The 24,129-nt window shown below is 43.4% G+C and overlaps 1 protein-coding gene and 1 pseudogene across 1 annotated transcript; one reads left to right on the forward strand and one right to left on the reverse strand.

Moving 5' to 3' along the window:
- The first annotated feature begins 1,089 nt into the window (after window positions 1–1,089).
- LOC140353863 (insulin-like growth factor-binding protein 3) lies at window positions 1,090–16,404 on the forward strand. Its single transcript, XM_072438622.1, has 4 exons — window positions 1,090–1,614; window positions 3,793–4,034; window positions 5,051–5,170; window positions 13,433–16,404. The coding sequence occupies exons 1-4, from the start codon at window positions 1,251–1,253 to the stop codon at window positions 13,556–13,558; spliced, it is 852 nt and encodes a 283-aa protein (XP_072294723.1). The 5' UTR covers window positions 1,090–1,250; the 3' UTR covers window positions 13,559–16,404.
- A 2,124-nt stretch (window positions 16,405–18,528) lies between these two features.
- On the reverse strand, window positions 18,529–20,901 carry LOC140353864 (insulin-like growth factor-binding protein 1; annotated as a pseudogene).
- Between the last annotated feature and the right edge of the window lie 3,228 nt (window positions 20,902–24,129).

A 24,129-nucleotide genomic window follows, 5' to 3' on the forward strand; every position in this document is an offset into this window, starting at 1 on the left:
TACTGTTACTTTAGCCAGCAGGAAATAAACTTCAGATTATGAATCAATATGAGCATAAGATGTATCTCAGCACCATTCCTCAGGGCCCTGTGTAAAAACGACACATCAGCAGACAATAAACAATCCAAAGTCAAACTCTAAATATTATAGAAAATGTTGGGTAAAAAAGGCAAGTAATAAGAAAACTAATCTTAGCTGAAGACGGCGCTTGCTCTTCTGGGGGAGTTTCCTTACCCGCTGCTTGTTTTTCATAATGCAGTCTCAACACTTTTTCTGCCTCTTTGGTGAAAATCACACAATGGCCAATACGGATTGCTTTATTTTCTCAGTGTGTGCCCCCCATGTGCGTTTGTTATTGCAGAACATGATGATATGGCAGACTGGGGGATGCTGAGCATGCACAACCCAACATTTATTTTCAATATTTGAAATTCTGAAGGATGTGTGGCATCAGGGATGGATGGTGCCGATCAAGTCTCCATATCAGTAAAAGTGAGCTTGTAGCACAAGGGTTTAGGCTCTGAAAGACATGCTCAGCTGGACACTGCAGGTCAGAAGTTATTCTCTGCACTAACACCAGACGTGGCCACACGAGCAGGGATTATATGCAAAGAAATTATTGTTTTAAGGGAGGCCACCCTCACACCTGCCCAAAGGCATGTTTTATCTGTAGAGCATGTGGGGGGGTACTAACATTAGGAATGCATTCACATACCAGTGATACCAATGTGGATGTGGCCAGTGGTGTGTGAACTTCCAGACCTTAACCAGTCAACAGTGAAAGAAGAGAAAAAGCAGCCAATGAATTGTCAACTGCATCATAACTAATCACAGTTTTGGTCTAAAGCTGTACAAAAAAAAAAAAAATCAAAAAACGTTTTTTTTTCCTGTCTTTTTTAGTTTAATTTGTTCCTTTTTGAACTCGTTGAAATGGGAATCAATCAGATGATTAGACTCAACGTCCAAAACAAAAGATTGTGCAGTAAAATCCAGTAAACGTCCCAGACTTTGGTGCGCAGCTCTGCAGACTCGATGTCGCGGTCCCTCATAACGGGGCTCTCCGTTTACATTATTCATACGGAGGAGGGTGTGACTTGTTGGCTCTTTTTTCTGCCTGTATAAAACGAGAAGTTCGTGTAAAAGAAAATACAGATGGAGAAGGCTCACCGGCTCGCTGTGTCACAGATAGTCCCCTTAAGCCTGCGTGACAGCTCTCATACTGCCCCTTTGTGACCAGCTTTATCCACAGAATGCCTGCTCTATGTTTGCTTTGTCTGGCGGCCGCACTGGCGGCGTTCACGCGGCTCGCCGGTTCCGTGGGGCCGGTTATTCGGTGTGAGCCGTGCGACACTGCAGCGCTCCTGCAGTGCAAGACTCTGCCCAAAGACTGCGCTGAGCGGCTGAGGGAACCCGGCTGCGGCTGCTGCATGACGTGCGCCCTGGGCCAGGGACAGGCGTGTGGAGTCTATACGGCGCGGTGCGGCTCCGGTTTGAGCTGCCAGCACCAACCGGGGGAAAGCAAACCACTTCAGGCTTTACTGGAGGGACGAGGGGTGTGCTCCCCGGCCACTTCTAAAAAACTCAATAGTATTCTGGTCCCGGCTCCAAAGCAAGGTAAGTGCGTAAAGTGGCTGCTGTATGGGTCAACTCTGTGGTGCGCTTCAGCCAAACGCACAAGACGTCAACTCCAATGCCAATGACAAATGGATAGATTGCACTTAGTTTTGTTCTAGATAATGATCCACCACATAATTAAACATGCGCAATTGTAACGTGCTGAGAGAAACCGTTTCCTCCAGTTCAACATGTATTAAAATAATTCCACCTGCCTCTCATAGTCTTAAAAGGTTAAGGTTAGTTCTGCTAAACAGCCCCAAACCTTAAACTTTACAGGCAATAGCAAAGTTTACGTAGTATTTTTTTAATATAAACATTCACTAGCCAATATGAAGGTGTGAGATTGTTTATTATCTAAGTCTCACGCACTTGCGCCACTGCCACATGTGGTTTTTGGGTTCACGATCTCGAATTTGATGATGTCATAATCTTAGATGGTGGGTATATGATCAATGTTTAATGGATAGATAAATCTATATCCAAAATAGAAATTCACAAATAGCAGTATTTGTTTGGAATTTTGTGAGAGGCAATTGGCTATTTTGTGAGGCTATTGTCCAAAAATATATATAACTTTTGTTTATTTATGCGGACAGAGAAGGCGTTACATTTGTGCCAGTTTTTGATTCTTGGGGAAAACAACATATTCCACACACATTATTAAACTATAGAGGGTCTAGAATTTGGTTTGGCTATTGGCGCGAGATGCACTTGCGCTTCTTAAGTTTGACAAATAGCCCATGAGCCTGACCAACTGTACCTGGTCATTAGCAGCCTGCAAATAAAGCCATGCCACGCTTCTCTTCAATCTAAAGCCTTAACCTCCGAGATAAAAGGCCTTTCTAAACTTATGGACGACACAGCACATGTGTTGGCTCCAGACGTGTGAGTTCTTACGGGTGAATGGATGCTCTCTGCTCGCACTCACGGGGGACACGGCACACATAGCACCTGTGTGAGGGTACACATCCATGTGTGTTTAGGTACGGCTGACGTCAGACCTCCAGGAGCCTCTGTGTTTTCTTCTTTCTGCTTATTTGGTTTGGGCACGCACTCAGTCAGGACTGTGCTGAGAAATGTGTGTAAATGTTATAATCTTCAGATTCTAACTGAAATGCACAGATTTCATAACGATGTAGCCAAACTGTCAGAGATAACGATTGAGAATAATTTCCTTTTTTTGTTTAATTGAATTGAGATAGAGCGCCCCTGCTGGTCACGAGTTCAATTTTCTCTGAACATCAGTCTCAGCTCCAGCACAGCTTCTCCTCTCAGACCTTAACTCGCTCTCCGGACCGCAGTTTGTGCTATTTACCCTAGTATATTATGCAGACAAATTGCGCAATGTGTTTATCTTAAACCCGCCGACATCCTAAACGGCTTATAAAAGTCAAGATGGACTGTAAAATGCATGTAAACAGTGTTCTTTGCCCTGTCTGCTTGGGTGAGTTTAGGACTGTGCAGTCCCAGCGTGCCTTTAATTGATCAGGTGGTCACACTGCACTGGTGGGCTTCCAGTCTGCCTGGCCACATGTGCTACACCCCTACACGCCGCCCACTGCCTCCACCACAACCCTAAGACACCAATCTGCTTTGAGTTAACAGTTTAAATCTATGTTTGGGTGTGTGTGCCACTGCATGTGTGTTCTCAGCATTCTATGTTCTCCCCAAGACCTCTTCATGTCTGTGGCTGTGTGGCCAGCATGTGCCACATGCATGCCCACTAATTCACCTCCATTTGTGTTTGTAGGAAGGCCTCCGATGTACTCTATCATAAATGTCAAATAGAGTAGCTATTAGTGGCATGATTCTGCTTTTATGTTTGCTGTTTGTCAGTTGCCTCAACAGTGTCTTTAAAAACTTTGTTTACCCGAGCTTGTTGCTTGAGTCTATCTTTTGGTCTACTGCATACGGTGGAAATTTGAGGATTTGAAATGGTCATGTTTCTGTTTATGACTCGGTTTCATCTGCGGTTCCAACAAAAAGCTCAGAAGGCAATATCCTAACTATAGGCCTATATTTAGTGAGCTTAAACATGTCAATCATTTAGTCCTTACTATTTACCATGCACCACAATATTGTAAGTCAGATGCATCACTAACTTTTAATGTGAAGAATATATATATGACAAATCTGACTTATAATAAACAACAAAAACGTTTTCTTTACTTACAGAGAGCACTGGAAATCAGATTGAAGACAGCTCAGCCAATGCCACTGCCTCCATGACCGTGCTGCCCGGTCTGGTGAAGGGGGGTCACAGTCGGGTTCCTGCAGACACCAGGCCCTCAATGCATAAGCTGTTCCAAAAAGATCTGAACAAGAAGACTCAAAGCCACAAGGTGGAGTCTGTGTCCGGTGGAGCTAACATGGATATGCACAACTTCTCCCTGGAGAACAAGAGGGAGACCGAGTATGTAAGTCACAAAACTACCAAACTGCTGCTCAGAAGTCTTATAAGTGTTATTTATGTGTAAAAACGTACACTATTGGCATCGTGATGAGGTGCAGTCCGTGTTTGAATGCCTTTGGGGCTTGGATCAGAAACTGAATCATCAGCAAAACATGTTAAAGGAAATATTGTAGCATTATATTATTTTTATTAAAGGGCGCCACCCGCTGGATTGATTAAATTATCTAACTGCTATTCATTTGCAATTTGGCTAACATTAGTACCATGGATCTGAATTAGCACACTGTAAAATGCTTTTTTGTTTTATGTACATTTATGTAAACTGGCCATTTAACAGTTTGTCCACATTATCACTTATTTGGTGACTTTTCTAAAACAATACTGATCTATGTGCTAAGCTAAAGTAATAGCACAACTTAGCTTTTCTGTGTAGTTGCTATGGCTAAGTCGCCCTCACTTCTATTCTATTCTATTCTATATTCATTTTTTAGCTTTCTCTTATTTGTAAAACAGACTTTACATTCAAACTAAATTACTTGAGGGAAATAATTAGCCATCCTTACCTTTACCAAGGTAAATACACCAATCACAGTTTGGGAGGTATAACAAACATATTGTGAGCATTTATTTATATATATTCCTCTTTGAAGTAAGCACAAGATGTACGTGGATGAACTCAACATTCAAAAGCCAGAGCTAGTTTGGTAAGCAATTTGAGGCACGCTGGTGAAAAGATTCAAAGGCCTATATCAAAATCAATGTTAATTATACACTTTATTACAGTAATTACAGCTCTTTTCCCAAAACATTATCGTGTAATTTTGGAAGTCATACACATGTTTTTGTGCTTTGTACCAAGTATCTTTAAGTTTGACACGCTCCAGTTCACTGAAAACATCGCTCATCCACTTATGACATACAATAACGGCATTAACTGATCAAACTATACATTTTGGCATGCAGTACAACAATGAAGTTGATTTATTTTCTGTATGAGGTCTAATTGCGTCGTGTCTCCAGGGGCCTTGCCGGCGAGAGATGGAGAGCATCCTGAACAGCCTTAAAATCAGCAACGTACTCATCCCAGGAGGCTTCCGCATCCCCAACTGTGACAGAAAAGGTTTCTACAAGAAAAAACAGGTGAATATCTCAATATCTCTCCTACGTCCCATCACCCCCCCATGATTTCGCGACGACAGCGGTGACACACGCATCTGAAGTTATGCAAATACCCACCGCACACATGCCCGGACAACACCTCTGCGGAACTTCACACAATACGCGCTCGTTTCCTGCATAGGTTGCCTTGACAGCCACATCAATAACACTATATTATCAGAATAGCTAATAAGCATGTATTACTCCGGTAAATGCACTGCAGCCGGCTGACTCATGCGCACAGGAAGTGGAGCGGGTCAGGTGTGCTTGTGGCAGCGTGTGGGGGGTAGGGAGGTAAGAATGTGGTCTGGGAGTGTGTGTGGCACTGCTGGGGAGAGCATGCAGGGTGCTTGTTTGATGGCGGTAGTTTTGGTGAGGCTGTAGGTGTGGGGAGCTGTTGGTGAGGGAAAAAAAACAAACACTGTCACTGGTTTAGTTTTTCTTGTCCGCGGTGCAGACTAAGGCCACCCATAGCTTGCTCATTTGTAAGACGGATAGAAGAGGGAAATGGAGCTTAAACCTGATGAAGTGCTGACTGTAAGAAGGTACAATAGAGAAAACACTGACGCGGCCAGTGCCTTTAATGGGGAGTTGTGGAACTGCAACCGCACATTTTGCTCTTGTAAATTTGTCATATATTTATCTTTTTTTAAGCTGCCATGATAAACTACTACTACGTGCTAGAGAACCCAGGTAATGTGATACGTTGCTATGGCTTTTTGTTTGAGTAGAGTCCGTCCAACTGCAATGTTTGTACTTTTGTTCTGTTTTATTTTAGCATGAAATCCCAAGGAGTTAAGGAGGGAGGAGTATTTGATCACTTACAGGGCTGCGACGATTAATCAATAGATCGTGACTAGTTGACTTTAAAACATATAATTGTAGCTGTCTTTTGATAATCGTAGTCATTACCTGGACTTTACAGAGTCTAAGAGTGGCATTATTCCATTCAAATGTGAAAAAATAATAAACAATTCCTAATTTTCATCAGTAATACACATTATTCATATATTTTCGGTATCTAGAAATTTCCAGTCACCATATTTTTCATTATTTAGTAGATGATGTATTTTCAAAAATATCATTCATTCATTTTCTACCGCTTGTTCCCTTTCGGGCTCGCAGGTGACTGGAGCCTATCCCAGTGACTTTGGGCCTTAGGCGGGGTACACCCTGGACAGTGGCCAACTCGTCGCAGGGCCAATCAAAAATATCAATGTGCAAATAATTGTTTGAGTAGTCGACTCTCAGTATTGACTGCCCTAATAAATAGTAACTGTAATAATAATTGTTTATATATATTTTTTTCTGTCCATGCATATCCTGGTAACAATGATCAGATTACCATCCGGAGTATAAGTCGCACCAGCCAAAAAATGAACAATAGATAGGAAAAAACACCTATAAGTCGCATTTTTGGGGGAAATTTGCTTGATAAAATCCAGGACCAAGAACAGACATTTAATCTTGAAATGCAATTTAAAATAATAACAGATTAGATAACATGGTGAATAGCTGTACGTATGCTAACGCTAACACCTTCAGCTACATGACTCACAGACAACGAACTGTGGTAAGTGTCTGGTATGTTAACGTAACACATTAACAGTTATTCAGATAACTATAGCATAAAGAACATGCTAACAAGTTTACCAAAGCATCAGTATTACCCCAAATCACTAAATCCACTGAATTATTCTTTCTCTGTGTCACTTCTAAACAACTCCACAAACTCCGGAGGTAGAAGTGCAGATTCTTCTTCTGCGTCGCTTAGAGCCTAGAGCGCCCTCTTGGGGTTCCCAGTGTGAAAGTAATGAATAATATCACATATAAGTCACTCTGAAGTCGCACCCCGGCCAAAACTATGAAAAAAGTCCGGAAAATACGACATATTTTTGCAATCCTTTTGAAAAGAGCTAAAATGCCTTGATTGTCATTCAAATATTACACAACAAGTGAATTGACTGAAAAATTAAACACAAAAGTGAGCTAATTATTATTTAAACAAAATTAAGATTACATTGCAAGTTTCTTTTCAATGCATTTCTGTTTTCTAATTCTTGACCATATAATCAATGCTAATCTTGTACATCTTCAAAACATCATTATCTTTATCTGGTATAGACTAACTCATATTTTGAAGCCTCATGTTGAGCGTAAAGACAGAGATCATTATCATTAACCCATTTCAGGAAGTCAGGAGTCTCACTAGACCCCATTCTGAGAAACTCATGAGTCACAGCAGCCTGCTCCAAAAACCCCATGACTCACTACTAACCCATTTCCAACAGGAGCAGCCTCTGAAGGATGTGTAGTTCAGTCTTTCTCAGAGACATCTTAGGGCATGTTCACACTTGAGCTGTTCCTGGGTTTAGTCCTAGTTTAGAGCCCCCGGTCGATCTCCCCAATCTTCTGTCAGCAATAGTATGTGGTGTGGAGGAGATTTCAGATGATGATTCAAATTTGACTATTTTGTAAGTGTTAAATGGCCCTGTTTCTTGTATATGTTCAGGAAATTATTTTTGAGAAAAAAATACCTTCAAAAAGCATAAATACAGAGATCAAAATGAAATTCTTCTTTTTTCTTTTTGTCATATCCCCCAGCCAAAGTGTTCCCAATACAGCCCCAATTTGAATTTGCTGTGTGTGCAACCTCTTAAGTGTCAATTCCCCATCTAATTTCTTAGACAATTCCGGGAAAGGGTTTTATTGTATATTTTGAATTGTGTTTGAAGCAATGTCCCCATGTTGTCCTCGTCTAAAAGACCCAGAAGCAGGGTGTGGGCGTGTAGTGCTAAATCCATCCGAGGGGATATGTCTTCACGGTGCGTTGCAGAGATTTATGACCGGAAACAGTGAGAAGAAGAGACCGTGTGAACCGTCTAGGGTGACAATGCTTTGAAAAGAAGGGAACGGGGGGAGGAGGCCGGGGGGGAGAAGACAAGGAACTACTAGCATATTTTTTGAAGTACTCCAGTGCAACAGTACCAAGTAATTGCGTTGCTTGTTTGTTGCTTCCTGGTGCCAGGAAATACTCAATGGAGAATTAGAGTGGATCGAGTTTTACTGCTCTTAACCTAAACAACGATGTCATGTCAGAAGAATTATTTTACAAAAGATTCATGAGCAGATTCATGAGCAGATTAAAGAAACAGACGGAAACTAGATAAATAAATTGTCATTTTGAACAGTATTTATAACATGCTCACTAGACGTTACTGTGACTAGTTTCCTGGCACTATGCAACACATTAGCAGGGCAGTTAGTAGTAGTACTGGCCCAAAATGACTCAGGTTTTTGTAGTCTCCGGGAAGGAAATTGAGTGGGTTACGTCTGAGCAGCTTTGTAACTAAGACAAAAAGTGACTGTGGTCAGACTGTAATGAATAGCAATGCTGAAGTTTTCACAGTCAAGAATGACCACACAAACATCTGAGAATTATGTCAAGTCAGCCGCAAACACATCTCTTATCGAACAGTTTATCTTTCTTCACACTTTGTGGAAACAGTTGCAAAGCAGCTTTTCAAACCACCAAGAGATAAATGATGCTTCCATTATAATCTTATAACGACTAAAACTGTGCAGCAGCTGTCTCCTGGGGCTTTCAAGGGAGATTATAAAGTCGTGCAACATGTGTATACTACTACACAGTAGTTAGACACTCAGAGAGTTAGATGGGGTCCCCCAGGGCTCAGTCCTCGGCCCCCTCCTCTTCATCTGCTACATCTTCCCCCTTGGTCACATCCTCCGCCAACTCAACCTGGACTTTCACTGCTACGCTGACGACACCCAGATATACCTCACCACCAAATCCACCCAAAACCCTCCCCTCAGCCACATCGAAACCTGCATCTCTACAATAGAATCATGGCTCACTCTCAACTTCCTCAAACTGAACAGTGACAAAACAGAGCTCCTCCTCATTGGCACCAAATCCACTCTCAATAAAACTGGTCCCTTTTCACTCAGCATCGACACCTCAACCATCACCCCCTCTACCCTGGTACGCAATCTCGGTGTCATCATGGACCCCACCCTCTCCTTCACTCCCCATGTCAGCCACATCGTCAAGACCTCATACTTCCACCTCCGCCGCATCGCCAAAATCCGACACTGCCTCACCCTCCCCGCTGCTGAATCCCTCATCCATGCCTTCATCTCCTCCCGCCTCGACTACTGCAACTCCCTCCTCACTGGCATCTCCTCCCATTCCCTCCATAGACTCCAAATGGTCCAAAACTCCGCTGCCCGCCTCCTCACCCACACCCGGTCCCGTGATCACATCACTCCCGTTCTCCGCTCTCTCCACTGGCTCCCCATCAAGCAGCGCATAAACTTTAAAATACTCCTCCTCACCTTCAAAGCTCTTCACCACCTTGCCCCCCCCTACCTGTCTGACCTCCTCATCCCCCACCGCCCCACCCGAGCTCTCCGATCCTCCTCCTCTCTCACCCTGACTGCACCAACATCCCGACTCAAAACTTTTGGCGACAGATCATTCTCCCGAACAGCACCCCGACTCTGGAACTCCCTCCCCCAACCTGTCCGCCACTCTCCCTCACTCACAACATTCAAATCCCGCCTAAAAACATACCTCTTCACCCAAGCCTATGACCTCCCCTACCCCTAGCCTCCTCTACCCCATTGCCTACTCTTCTACCCCCTGTTACATCCCCATCTTTTTCTCTCTACTTCTTCTGTCTTGTTCATTTTATCTGTATATTAATGTGTATTGTACGTGTTGTCCCCCCCGTCTGTAAATACCCCCCCTTTTTATATATGTTCAGCGTCTTTGGGTCACTGAAAAGCGCTATATAAATAAAAGTTATTTTTATTATTATTATTAGATGCAAACACAAATATGTTGTAGAACTGCTTTAAAGCCTAAGCATTTTGCCCATGAAGGTCCTGGTGCTGGTAACACGAGTGACTGTGCCTGAGCGACAGAAAAAACTATTTTTAGCATCTGTTATATGAATTGGCTCAGTATAACAGAGCAGGCTGTGCATGCCTAACACTGACCCACTCATTACACCCTTGACTAGGACTCTCTCTCTCCCTTATTCCTCATGTCACCCGCAATCACTGCCCCCATTGTGCCCAGCCTACAGTCATGCGCTCGCTTGGCCTTTGTTTTCCATGCGTGCTCCGTTGTTCATCCTGCCCTTCCTCCCACCTGGCTTTTCCTCCTGTGTTTGGCCAGGAATCACCCCACAGAGGCCTGTGAATAGGATGGCAGTGTGTCTGCTCTTTCAGACTGCTGTGTGTATTTGTGTGCGAGAGGAAGAGGGTTAAGGATGTGAGCCAGGTGCCTGAGAACTCTAATCCGTCCTCCTTCCCTTAGTGCTGCCAGTGCCAGGCCCTTAAGGACTGACTTATTGAGCACGACTCTCAAAGATCTGTGGAAACGTACAGACTGACCACAATGGCTTTATAATAACTGGCCAAACTTCGAGGACCCAGACAGCTATTTTCTCTCTGTCTCTTTTCCTTGCTGGATTTCTAATCCGCTGCCATGCCTTTCACTGGAGCTTGTTTTTTAATTTGCCCATTGCGTAACAGGTTAGGTATCATTCCACTGCAATGAGAGGAACACAATTTACCTTGGGACCACAAAAAGAGAGAGCGACCTCTTGAATAAATATTTTTTTATACTTGACCAAATAAATCTAAATACGTTGAGCCTTCACATACAGAACTCCCTCTTACTTAGTTTCTAATTATCCTCAAAATCACTATGTATCAACTTTTAAATGTTGATCAATTTGTTGAAAAGTTTTCTCCATTGTTCACAGAAAAAACTGGGACGTCATGTAATATATTGTATATGACCCAAACTCTTTTTTAAGCTCTTTGTATGACCAGAGCAGTCCTTTTGAATGCCCAGGTGGCGTTGCAATTAGTGAAACAGTTTGCCCATACAAGCGCATGCATTCACGGGCACAACACAGAAGTGCAACTCATAAAGGGAGCATTATGGAGATGCGCTGCGGATCAAGTGATGAAATAGGCTTTTAGTGTCCAAAATTCCGCTATACATATTCTTTTGGCACTTTGGCCTGTCCTCGTTTTACTGTGCCACTCTTGAATCCTGAAACATGTGGCTATTCCTTTAAACGGATATTGGTTCCCGTGTAATGAAGTTCAAAAAGTTATCGGGACTTAAGCAAAGTGACAGCCAAAGCATTGCCTTTGTCCAACATAATGTGTATAGATAGAAGCAGTAAAGAAAGGATAGCTTGAGATGACTGCTAATAGTTCACAGATGAAAGAGAGACTGAGCGGAAATTCAAAGGTAGCCAAGCAACAGGGGGAATGCACACATGCACATTTTGCTCTTCCTCTCCCTTCCGCCGTTCTTTTGGCTTTTCAGCCTGCCCATACAAGCACACAGTGACAACCACACACACACACGCACACGCACACGCGCACACACACACACACACACACACACACACACACACACACACATGCACGGGCACATACAGGACTCTATCATCATTAACCAGAGCAGGAACACAATGTTAAGCTCCTCTCCCCAGTGCTGTCCGCTGGGTCAGGGCGAAAATAGAAGTTGGCCACAAACTATGGCTCTGTGAGGGGGAAGGAGAGAAGCAGGGCGGACAAAAAAAAGGAAGGAGAAAAAGTTCCAAAAGAATCCCTTGATGATGTTAAGTATGTGAGAACAAGGCGTGCTACGATGCCCCCAGACTGCTGCAGTAGTTGTTGGCAAGGTATTTTAATAGGCCTCTGTCTCTATAAAGCTGCCTTTGATCATGCTCTCAGGCTGCACGTGGAGGCTGACTGCACCAGAGCAGACACCTGGACGCACTCTAAAGCCGGCCTGTCTGCCTCGCTCCAATACAATCTTTAAGCGGGTCAACCTTTTTATATACTGGCTTCACGTTTTATGTTCTTATTCACATCGTTTTTAGTGGATCTCGTTTAGAAACGTCTCCTTTGAAGGAAGGTAACGTCAATGGTTTCTCTTGGACCAGTATTAAACCAGGAGCTTGGATGAAAGTGGGACGTACCTTCAGCATTAATGAATTTAACAGAACATTTATACGCATTACCAACCAGAAGAATTGCTGTCCGTCAGCTGAAAGCACAGGTGCAGGGTCATGGTTCACTTGGCTCAGATCTGTGAGAAAGCTCATCCCTGGACAGTTCTGCGTCTTAATCGAATGAGCCGGACACAAGATGAAACACCTGTCTTTTTAAAAAACTGAATGCTTAACACATTTTAGTCACCATTTGCTTTATTGGTATTTTGAATGGCTTTTACGTGACGTGTTTTGGACAAGAGCCAGACTCTTGAGGTTGTTGTTTGCCTATCATTTCTTGTTTGCTCTTTGGGTTTATTGGACCCATAAGAATACTTTTTATATTTAACTGGCTTCAGGTGAAATGTTTTGGTAAATATAGCCTTTTGGTTAGTCTGGCTGTTATGAGAGTTATGAGCTAGCATTAGCCTTTGTTTCACATATCCTAAATGAGCTCATAAAGTTGCCACTTTACAAAGGCCGGCTCCCCTCCCGGTGAGACGGTGAATATTGCATAGTGCGTGTGTGAGCAGGTGGGGGGTATGTTCTTTATACATATGGAACATACAACTTCTGTTTGTGTGTGGCAACATGTTTGCTGAAGTGTGTTTGTGTACACTTCTGTGCATGATCACGTGCACGCTCACATGCACGACACAGCCATAATCAGCTCCAGATGATTTGGCGTGTCTGCCAGTTTCCCAGAATAGAAGCACTGCTTTCCCTGCAGCCCTCCAACTGGCCTTGGCAAATATTTTAGCAACTCTATGTTTACCTTCACACTCACTCAGTGCATGCCTCATTCTGTGTTACTACTCAGAAAACATCAATTATACCCGTATTTTACATCTAATACAATACTTGGTCATACCAGCGCATGCAGACACTAGAGGCACAGGTGAAAGTCTTGCCCACGGGTGGAAGGTCAGAATGCAGTAACACCTTCACATGCTGAAGTCAGAATTACAACTTCACACAGCCAGACTAATGACTGTTGATTCAAATCTGAAATCCAAATAAGACAGCAACCGATAGGCCTATGTCACTGTAACTGCTCAATGCACAACCATTTATAAAAGAGCTACAACTGGTGCTGCCAATATCAGAACTCGTCTATAAAATGAGTCTCTAGTTAGTTAGCTGTAGAAACCGGAATATGCTGTAGAATATGTCATTGACATTTGTCTTCCGTTCACAGTGCCGTCCATCCAAAGGACGAAGGAGGGGCTACTGCTGGTGTGTGGACAAATATGGACAGCTACTACCTGGGTTTGACCGAAGGGAGAGAGGAGAGACCCAGTGCTATAACGTGGAGAGCAAATGAGAGCGACACACGAGGATGGAGAGGATCTCAGAGAGCATCTCAGAGAGGAGGCTGAGGCAGTGGAAGGAACAAGAGCCTTCTTTGCTCTTGCACTTAGATTTCTATAAATTTGAAGGAGCTCTGGACCTTACAGGTCACATTTCTGTTGGCAAGGGAGGGAAGGGGAGAGGGGCTGGTCACGCCACCTGTCTGTCACAGCTACCTGCCCTGTGCTTGGGGAGTGCTATCTTTTAATATTAAACACATTTAAATCGAATAAGCTGAAAGCTGAGAGGAGCAGGAGAGTCCTATTATCATCTGCACTATTCTTTTAGGAGGAAAGAGGGACTTTTTCCACTCACTTTATATTTTTGAGACTGTAACCTAGATATCCACACCTCACCTCTCTACATGTCTTTACACCTGCATGTGTGTTTTTGTGGAAGTACTAATTGTCCTTAAACTCAGTTCAGCTCAGTACTTCTTAGAATACCCTTCCATGGTTTACAATGCAGAAAAACCTTTCTGGCTCAGGGTTGGTTCTGAAGTGAAGCATTATGGGACAGCAGAGCATTGACTTCAGTGTGCTCCTGCCGAAAATGTGTGAGTCTCTACAAGAGGAAGTTAGCCTGCTGTTACTGTTAGAGTGCCTTTTATACTCAACCCTCTGTGTAGGACAGATTAAAGGAATACTCAAGTTTAAGCCTCGGCCTGATGACATTCTGTGCATGCGTGAAAAAAAGCAGCTTTGATTGTAAATTGTGACAGAAAAGTGTTCATGTAGCACATAGAATAATGTACCTGTGATGGCAGCTCTTAGTGAAAAGACTCTCTTGACTTTCACAACCAAAATGCACTTACAGAACCTAAATACAACAAAGTGATGTTTTGTCAAGTGAGTTTAGACACAACCAACAATGCTACATATATAAATGAGGTCATGATCTGTGTTGAGCAGTTCACGAGTCACTAGTGAGAGCTGTGTGTATTACCAGTCCTGAGCGCTGACATGTGGGCAGCAGAGAGACTTTTGTGCGACACAGCTTTCTGTTGACTTTTTAGTGTTTTTGTGGGTCCCCATGGGAAGACTTTATAACTCATGTGAATCCAAGTTTTCCACAGCAAATGAGCAAGAGTACATTAAGTCATTAAGTGTTCAAAGTCTGCACCACTCAAAAACAACTTGTTTTCTCGCTGCTTTCACTGCACAGAATGAAGTCTGTCCAAGGCCTGACACTGTCAAGACATTTTCATAGATGTCAAATGGCTGATTAAAAGGGGACATTTCCATCATTTTGCCGTAAATCATTTGAAAGTAGATCAGCACCGGAAATACCCAACTCATTGCTGAGAAGTTATGGTCTTATATCCAATTTTATTAAAAACGCCATAAACAAATTTTATTTTAAAGTGATTTTTTTTTAAACAAAGGTGTTGTACGGATGTAATTTGGACAGAGAAATGTTATGGACAACCTCCTTTTCTACAGCAGTAGATTTACTGTGCCACATTGTATTTCTTGGGTGGAGTATTCCTTTAATATGTCCCACATCTTGTTACTGCCCTTTTGTCCATTCTGTCCCTTCGTGCTGCAGCTTCAGTGTAGGGCTGCTTCCGACACTCAAGTCCAGTGGATCTCAGTGCCTACGTCTCCCCTGATACTGCTGTCCTTTTGTCCTCTGTCTGCCCTTGTAGTGTCCTCTGTCTGCCCTTGTAGTGTCCTCTGTCTGCCCTTGTAGTGTCCTCTGTCTGTCCCTGTAGTGTCCTCTATCCGTCCCTGCAGTGTCCTCTGTGTCTCAAGCCCTTGTCCCTGCAGTGTTCTCTGTGTCTTACGCCCTTGTCCCTGCAGTGTCCTCTGTGTCTTGTCCCTGCAGTGTCCTCTGTGTCTTACGCCCTTGTCCCTGCAGTGTCCTCTGTGTCTCACGCCCTTGTCCCTGTAGTGTCCTCTGTGTCTTACGCCCTTGTCCCTACAGTGTCCTCTGTGTCTCACGCCCTTGTCCCTGTAGTGTCCTCTGTGTCTCCTCTGTGTCTCACGCCCTTGTCCCTGTAGTGTCCTCTGTGTCTTACGCCCTTGTCCCTACAGTGTCCTCTGTGTCTCACGCCCTTGTCCCTACAGTGTCCTCTGTGTCTCACGCCCTTGTCCCTGCTGTGTCCTCTGTGTCTCACGCCCCTGTCGGCCCCTGTCGGCCCCTGGCGTCCTCCGGTCAGCAGTGCATCCTGGTGTATGCCTTTCTCTCCTGCACAGGTGCCAGCTGCTGCCCCTAAGCTTCCAGCTCAAGCACAAGCACTTAAAGCACTTTAGCTGTGTCGTCCTAGGTCAATGCATGCAGTTAAAGACAACTGGACCTATCCTTTCTCAGAGCTGATGAAACTGTTAGAACAGATAAACCTGAAGAAAAAACAAAGCTACACCAGGACAGTTAATGAACACCCTCCTTTCAATGCAACTGTTTTCATTGTTGTTTTTATGTCTTTGAATGATGCGTGTATGCATAGATGCCAACAGGTCTCCACAAGGTGGACACTGCACCAAATATGCATTGAAACAAATAAAAGGGGTCTAAGGGAGGGGAGCTCCTTCCTACCCAGTGCACTCCCAATCCTGTGTAAAGACTTGAACAGGGGCGAGTGCTTACCCAGTAGCATGGTAGCCTACATTTGGCTGTACGCTCCATTGTTATTCACCAGTAACTCCAGCAATTTGGTGCTATATTCCATCTGCTCAAAGACTTGATGTACAGGGAGGATCAAAAACTCGTGTAAGCTATTCCCTCCCTTACAATTGTAAGACTGTCTTTTTTAAACATATTAATATTATTATTTCTTGGCCAGCTGTGTCTGACTAGACACCATGTACAGTACTTAAATAAGATATTTATCTAAGAGTTATAAGCTGATTCAAACTTGGTTTTCTTAAATGAACATTTCATCAGTTGCACAGTCGATACATGATTCAGTGTATCGTGGGATTATAATCACTAATGAATGTTTTTATGATTAAGCCTTTTCTTCTGTCATGTTCTAAAGTTGAGCCGGTGTTTGCCACATGGCCACATGGCGTTAGTATAAAGCCCTCATTTCAGTCTCTCCATGTTCTCCCAGACATCCAGCCTCTGTCTCACACTCACTTTGATATGGTACAATGTTCTGCTGGTGATATTATGAATCTCTCTGTTCACGGGTAAATCTGTTTTGTTCTTTATTTTTTTGTCTATCCTAAAAAAAACTGATTTAAGCTTTTCACAGTAAACTAGAGATTACAGCTAAAATTTTCTCTGAAAATAAAACAACTATGATTCTAAATATAATTTGTATTTAATGTTCTTTTTATAAAAATAATAAAATGAATATATATATAACATGTCGGCCCTGGATGTTTGTTTGCTCTCAAGACTCAATGTTTTTAAATCTCTTATTCCCTTCAAATAAAAACGTACATAATTGTACAACGCTGAGAACCAGGTCTAAAGAAAAGTTGCCAATGCCACAACTGCAATCGGTCAATGACTAGATATGTGCAGCTATCAGGACAGCACAAATTGGCTCCTGTTGAAGTTCTTGAATGCAATCAGGCTCCTCTCAGTCGTGGAATGTGTCCGTAAGGATAAAGCAAAGGTTCAATATGTAACGAATAAAAATAAATCCGGTGGTGCCAGGCAGGCTGGCAGTGGGCACCAGAGGTTGAAGCAAATTCCTGTACCCGACCAAGGCAAACAGAGAAGAGGTTAAAAGGCAGAGAGCGTGGGACGGCCAGTAGAACGGCCACTGTTAGATGTTCGTGATAGGACAGGCACGTTCTCCAAGGAAGGAGTGAAAAAACTGTTTATGCTGTTCATGTCACATAAGTACTTTGTAAAGTGTCCTTGAGGCACTGTTAAATCAAATTAACTAAACAAAGAATATATGTATAGACATATTATTATATTGATTTTTGTAGGACATGTATGTGTATATATATATATATATATATATATTTATATTTTATATATATATAAAATATAAGAGTTTTGCTGATCGTATTTCTGGTCAGCAAAGGGACATAGGGACATTCACCCTGCCATAAAGTTTAAATATAACAAAATGGTCACAAAGCATCTGAAGCATTGGTTTTATGAATAACACATTCATGAATGTACATATTGTGATCATTTTCCTGGTAATGCATCTGTATTTGGGCCATAGCCTGACTGTTGTCAGTTGTGGTGACTTGTTGTCTCTCGCACTCAGATGTGACAGTATATATCTGGGGCAAAAACACATCAAGCTTGTATACTGCGGTAAGACTATTCTGGACCTTTTTATGGTATTTTGATAAATCTACATAGCAACATATTGGGAATTCAAAAAGCAGATCTGGTTCATAGGCCGCAATGAACCGTTTGCTCCACGGTCAAAACCATTGAAGTTGAGGTAATTATAATTTATTTTTATAATAAAAGATTTGCTACTAGTTGATCCTGTTGCTGTATTGTTTTTAATCAACAACTCTTGCTACAATGTTTCCTCCGTTTAAATGTGTTGATTTAGTCTAAAATGTGCCGAGTTTTGGTAAATCAATATTAATATTTTAAGTACACTATGTAACTTTTTTGGTGCCTAGTCTCCATGGAAATTATATTCCTTTGTCCCACAGTATTGTTTTAAACTTATGATGTATTAATTCCTGAATTCAAGTGTTTTTTATTGCTCTAAAATACTTACAATAACATGCATTCTTCCTGCGAGCATCTCTCCACAGATCTTTTTGTATAAAGTGTTCAATGTTTGTTGTCTGTGTTGCACTGAACCACCAGGACAAGTTCCTATGTTTGTGAATTTGTGTTCGACAAATGGCCACAAACCCTTTTCTGATTCTGATTCTGGCTCACTTGTCTCCATGGAGAAAGATGCACACGCCATCACACTGTGCAACATTCTAGTCAAAGTAATAACAGTTCCATGATAAAAATGCTGTTTCACATGTTTGAACTCAAGAAGATATGGAGACATGCTCATGTTGACAGTATTATTTTTATTAAATACATCACTTTCTTCCACGACATGTTACAAAAGTGTATAGACATCAGTCACTCTCTCTGACAGCAGCATGTGTGTTCAGAGCACCTCAGTGCTGTGGTCATGTGTTTTTGGTCGGAGAGAACACACATAAAGTCAAACCGCAAATCTTGTTTGGACAAATACATCAACATAAGTGACAGCAGACACATAAATATCGGAGGTAGGTAAATGTTGAAATACCCGTGTGAGCAGTCCGCAGGGTGCACTGCCTCATGCTTAATCTGCAGCCCCATGGAACCATGGGATATGTTTTCTGAGAAGGATTCCCCACCGGGAGTTTGCATTACTGAAAAGAGCTGAGTATGTGTCACATCAGAATCAAAGACTAAAAGACAACATTTGCAACAATGTGAATAATCAACATTTAGAAATACTTCTAAATGACATTTGGTCACTCAGTGCTTTTGTTCTGGTTTGGTTCATCACTAACCAAACCATACATAACTCCATAGCATTGGAGTTACTCAGAGCCAAGTTACATATATACACTGTACACACTTAATAATAATATCAATAAGGCAAAACTGATATAAATAGTTATACAATAATTACAAACAATAAAAAATAAAAACATTAAAATAAATAAGGCAGAAGTTTTTTTTACGTAAATGCATCAACATAAAAACAAAAATAGATTTTCTCTCTTTGGGACAGGGTCTGGAGTGGTGACAGAGTCCCACAATGACAGTGTACCTGATTTACATGGATACAATCAATAAATAAACAGTTAACATGACCATCAGTGGCTTCTTTGTTTGGTGGACATCATGACTAATCTCTTAAGGGCACTCTGCATCTGTGGCCAAGTCTGTTGAACCCAAAAGCTTTTTGCCATTCCAGGTGTTGACACACCAGCAGCGCCCCCGCTGGCCGTCCAGAGAAGACTCACACTGTAAGAAAGAACATGTTTAGTTTACTGTGCTGTCTATGAAGCCCAATCACAGTGACATGTGTGTAACATGAGCCCCTACACACTGTGCTTTCACTCCAAACTATAAGAGGAATTCACTGGAAATAACTCCACATTCTGAGGACACTCACCTGTTTGGTTTTGTACAGTCCGTGCTTGTCACAGTTTGGCAGGTAGAATCTGGTTAACTTGTCTCCTAATTTCTGCTGGGACCTGGCAATTCTTTCCAAGGCTCTCTGAAGTTCTATATGACAAGGTCCCTGCAAAATAAAACAAGCAACACATTAAGTTTGAGTCCAAAAACACCCCAAAAAGAATTATATACAAATAATACTAGAAATCATTACAATAATTAATACATCTTTAACCGGTATTTTCGCCTTTCTACCGTGATTTCAGAGCAGCCCTCGAGCTCTCCCTGCTGGTGGATATTTTTCTGCACGTTCTTAAAACTTTGTGCTGCTTAGATTAATGACAGAAAAGGCAGTGAAATGAAAGTGTCTCACCTGCTCCACCAGCTTCTTGCGGATGGCGATGAGTTTGGCCTTCATGCTCTCCTGCGCGTCGGCCGCGGCCCGGGGGTCGTAGGGCTTGTTGTGGCCGGAGAGATAAAGACTTGAGCCGGTGTCCGAGACGATTGCAGTGTTGTCCATCTCCAGTTCAGGTTCTGTCTGCTCTGTAAAGCAAAATGAAAAGGAGCTGAGTGTATCATTCCTCGCTGACACAGTCCTTATTATATTCAAACACCAGCCAATTGCTAGTGTCCGGACAAAACTACTGACACCTACAAAACTATATTGTATGGCAATTTAAACAAAACATGTAAATAGGAGACAGGGGCAAGCATGTGACTCCCAAGTGAACCATGACGCGTTTAAGTCAAAACTGAAGGACACTCGCACATGAAGAAGAGGTGGTTTCTTACCTTGGATTTGAGGCTGGGACGTGGGTTCTGCCTCGGGGATCTGCGTGCACACTGCCTGTCCCCGGGTGAGGGAGTGGAGCGGTCTGGGGTCGTCGGCTCTGGGGGTGCACCTCAGCCCGGTGCCGCACGGCGCGGTGTAGATTCCGCACAGCTCCCCGGAGCTCAGGGCACAGGCCAGGCAGCATCCACATCCAGGCTCCCGCAGCACCTCGGTGCATCCGGGGGCCACTGCGGGACACTGGCTCAGCTTCTCTGGAGTGCAAGGGGCGCAGCGGATTGGCTCTGGCCCCGACACCGGGGACCCCGGCACAAGAGTGGGCAGCACGGAGCACAGCGCTGCCACCACCAGGGCATTCCTCTCATATAATCCTCGAACAGCCAGCATGTCGCTTGTACTAAGAGTAGAATGCAGCAGGAAGAGGCTGGTCAGAGCTGGAGTTCTTCAGTTCTTCAGTTCTTCTGTGTCTTTCCTTTGATTTTGGGGAAATGTCTAACTGTGCTTTGCGCGCAGCCGTATTTATAGCGGGCTCGTCTGTGAGTGGTTGACGCATCCGCGTTATGAATGATTTCTGAAAAGAAGGTGTAATGACACCGTGAGCTCTGATTGGTCGATCCATGTCCGGTCAGGCAGCTCATTTGAATACAACAATCACGTCAATATTTATTTTGGATCAGCCAGTGCCTGCACGTCTAACGCGGAGTGACGACACAGTGTCTGATGTCCCCCCCCCCCCTCCCCCGCAGGCTGCACACTTTACTTCAGCCTCACGGTCCTGCACAGCCAAAGTTTTCTTCTGTTCAGATTGAGCAGAGCGTGTGAATCGTTCCTTTGTTCCCAAGGAACAGCAAGTGCTTCTACTCTAACATAACACTCATCTGTACATCGGAGCTCTATTCATTGTCCTCTAAACTTCTTGCACAACTTTTAGAGCGAACACAAATAATGAGCGTGCATTGCGCACGCCCACGCGGCCGTCACAGGGCGCCTCTAATTTGACACGAACATGTTTGAAGAATAAGGATAATAACTCAGAAATAGCAGCGCAAATGGGGGTCACCGTTTATTCCTCTGAGCGGGCTCTCGAGGGCCCGCCGCGTTATGTCGGCCCTCGCGCTCTGAGGCCGGCTTTGGGCACAGTCCAGGAGCTGTCCCGTTGTAATTATCCCTTTCCTGGTTAATAATAGAGCACAGTTTGTGAGGGGCCGCGCTGAAGTGGTGGAGGACACGTCCCTCTCTTCTCACTATTCTCCCGAGGCCTCGACGCTCCCACGATGGACAGAAGACTATCTACGTATCTACGACTGCAGCAAGACATTTTTCCCGTCACTTGTGACCCCCAGGAGGACACGTGACAGGCCTAATTGTCCAGGGGCCCAGAGTTTGCAAATGGACCGAGAATAACCCGGCTGAGCGCTTTACACTATCATCACTACCACCATCATCACTATCCGACACACACAGACTCTCACTATAAACCTTCACCGTTTCTGATGCAATGTGTCACCACCGATGGACTTAGTGCAATCTTCCACAGGATTGCATCATCTGTCTCTTGACGTTAACAGCCGTTCTCACGTGACGCCCAGAACTGTGCGCCTCGACGCTCGCGGCTAAATAAAGCGCGCAGTGAAATCTGACGTGGCGTGAGAGCGAGTTGAGACCCAGCGGCTTCAGGCTATAATCACATCCTTATGTTGTACGTGCATTTAGAGCTGAAGTATCCAACACTAACATCACAACACTAACTTCTGCCACGCCGATCCTCCTCAAGCTGTAGAACCATAAACTGGACCTGAAATGTCCTCACTCGTATTGCTGTGTAGAGGAGCCCTAACACTGTTCTAGGCCAATAGTTTGTGAATGATTATGACTCATTTTATTTTTACAAGCCATTTCAAGTTTATAGCCTATTTGTTATCCCAAAAGAGTTTTATGTGCCTTTTGCTCTATTAGTATGTTGCATCTTATTTTTTATGGCCATGTCCTGCTCCAACATGTGGATAGTTGCGTGTTTCGTCTATTTGCTCTGAACTGGGAAATGGGACACGTTCACAGGGATAATTTGTTGAAAATTAGGGAGCAATGTGAGCAAGATAGTGATAAACATAACTCCGGTAACCATAATGTTTTCCCACGACAAGTTTAGGAAATCCCTTTATGCTTGTCCTCGGCTGAACCCTAGAAACGTCAACACTGGAATGAAATATAATCAGTTTAGGCTGTCCTCATTTGAACCGGAGCTTATGTTTTGTTGCAGGTTACAGGAGCTGCGTGACAAGTCGCTTTCTTCTCTTGCAGGACAAAAGTCTAAAATGCGGCCGGTCCAACTATTAGACGCACCATTCAGACACAAAAGCTATCTCAGGTCAAGGGTAGAGCTGCCCGATCCGTTGCAGCGTTGCAGAGCCCCGTTCCCCTCAAAAGCACGATCAAACACTACTTAACATTGAACGTCCCAAGACAGGAATGCTTACCTTTGACAAGAGCGCCGGGTAAACAGTTATGTTGTGTCAGGAGCGGCTCACACCCACACACACCCACCCACCGTGCAGCCCCCATTCACCGGGAGTTAAGCCTTGGACTCTGCACGGCGGTAAAAACGGGGAGGGTGGGGGGATCTACGACGGATGAGTCCCGAAAAACAGGGCTTTGTTTGAGCTCACACCCTCAGAAAGAATGCACACCTGCATGAACGCTACACAGGCATCTGAAGAGGCCAAGGCAGAGTAATATACACACCGCAACAGGCAGTTTGGGCTGGGAAGATGCATTGAGCGCATGTACAGGACAAAGTGTTAAGGTGTGAATATTGTTATACCTGGGAAGCGAGGGCCTCTTATCTGATCTACAACACACTCTACATTTAGTCATCAACTGTGAGGTTCCTATTACATCATGTTTGACTGGAGTCATTTGAGAGGAAACATGAGACACTGAAATTGAAAGAAGGATGACGCATCGGTCATTGTCTGAAATAGCTGTCGGAAACCCGAAGAACTAAAAGGAAAGAAAAGCAACTGTCATTGTTTGTTTGCATGGATCCGTGCATAAGTAGCTTCTGTGGTAGACGACTGCTTCCAGGGGTCCATTACAGCATGAAACTTTTCCAAAATGTTCAAATGATATGCATATTTAAAAGTACTGTCCATAATTGAAAGAAATTCTTGGTTGACTACTATTAAGTATCGCTCTGATCAGACCCACAATGCACTGAGATGACCGGAGTTCACACAATGACACATATTTATACAAAAAACTATGGACTCCCAAATCTTAAACGCTCTCACTCTGTGTCTACCCCTTTAGTCATTCGTCTGTGTGGATTTCTCAAAGTATGTGGCCTCAATGGAGATGTTATTGTTTTACTTCGACTGTACCACGAGTATGTTATGTATGTATGTTTAAACTGGCATTCACTGCGAAAGTATCAGACCCAAGTTACAGGTCACATCTGTGGAGAGGGGGACTCCGCGCTCACAGTAAGGGGTTTTTCCTGAGCAATAAAAACAACTGCATTGAATAAATATAAGACAGATATAATATATAACAAGTATAAGAACAACAAGAAAAGCTGCATTGTGTACTTTTAACCTGGGTTTGTATTGTACTTTCTGACATTTGATGAAGCTCAAATAAAGATAAAGTCAGCAAATTATTTATAACATTTTTACTTTTTAGTAAAGTAATTTCAGTACTTT

This window comes from Eucyclogobius newberryi, unplaced genomic scaffold (genome assembly GCF_026437365.1).
Source record: "Eucyclogobius newberryi isolate DKJ021-1_F unplaced genomic scaffold, fEucNew1.0.hap1 SCAF_9, whole genome shotgun sequence".
NCBI classification, from domain to species: domain Eukaryota; kingdom Metazoa; phylum Chordata; class Actinopteri; order Gobiiformes; family Gobiidae; genus Eucyclogobius; species Eucyclogobius newberryi.

Bases quoted from the DNA above. Each gene is read 5' to 3' on its own strand.
- LOC140353863 (XM_072438622.1), top strand. From the start codon at position 1,251: ATGCCTGCTCTATGTTTGCTTTGTCTGGCGGCCGCACTGGCGGCGTTC. The intron at 1,615-3,792 runs GTAAGTGCGTAA...CTTTACTTACAG, and splicing joins GGTCCCGGCTCCAAAGCAAG to AGAGCACTGGAAATCAGATT. The intron at 4,035-5,050 runs GTAAGTCACAAA...TCGTGTCTCCAG, and splicing joins ACAAGAGGGAGACCGAGTAT to GGGCCTTGCCGGCGAGAGAT.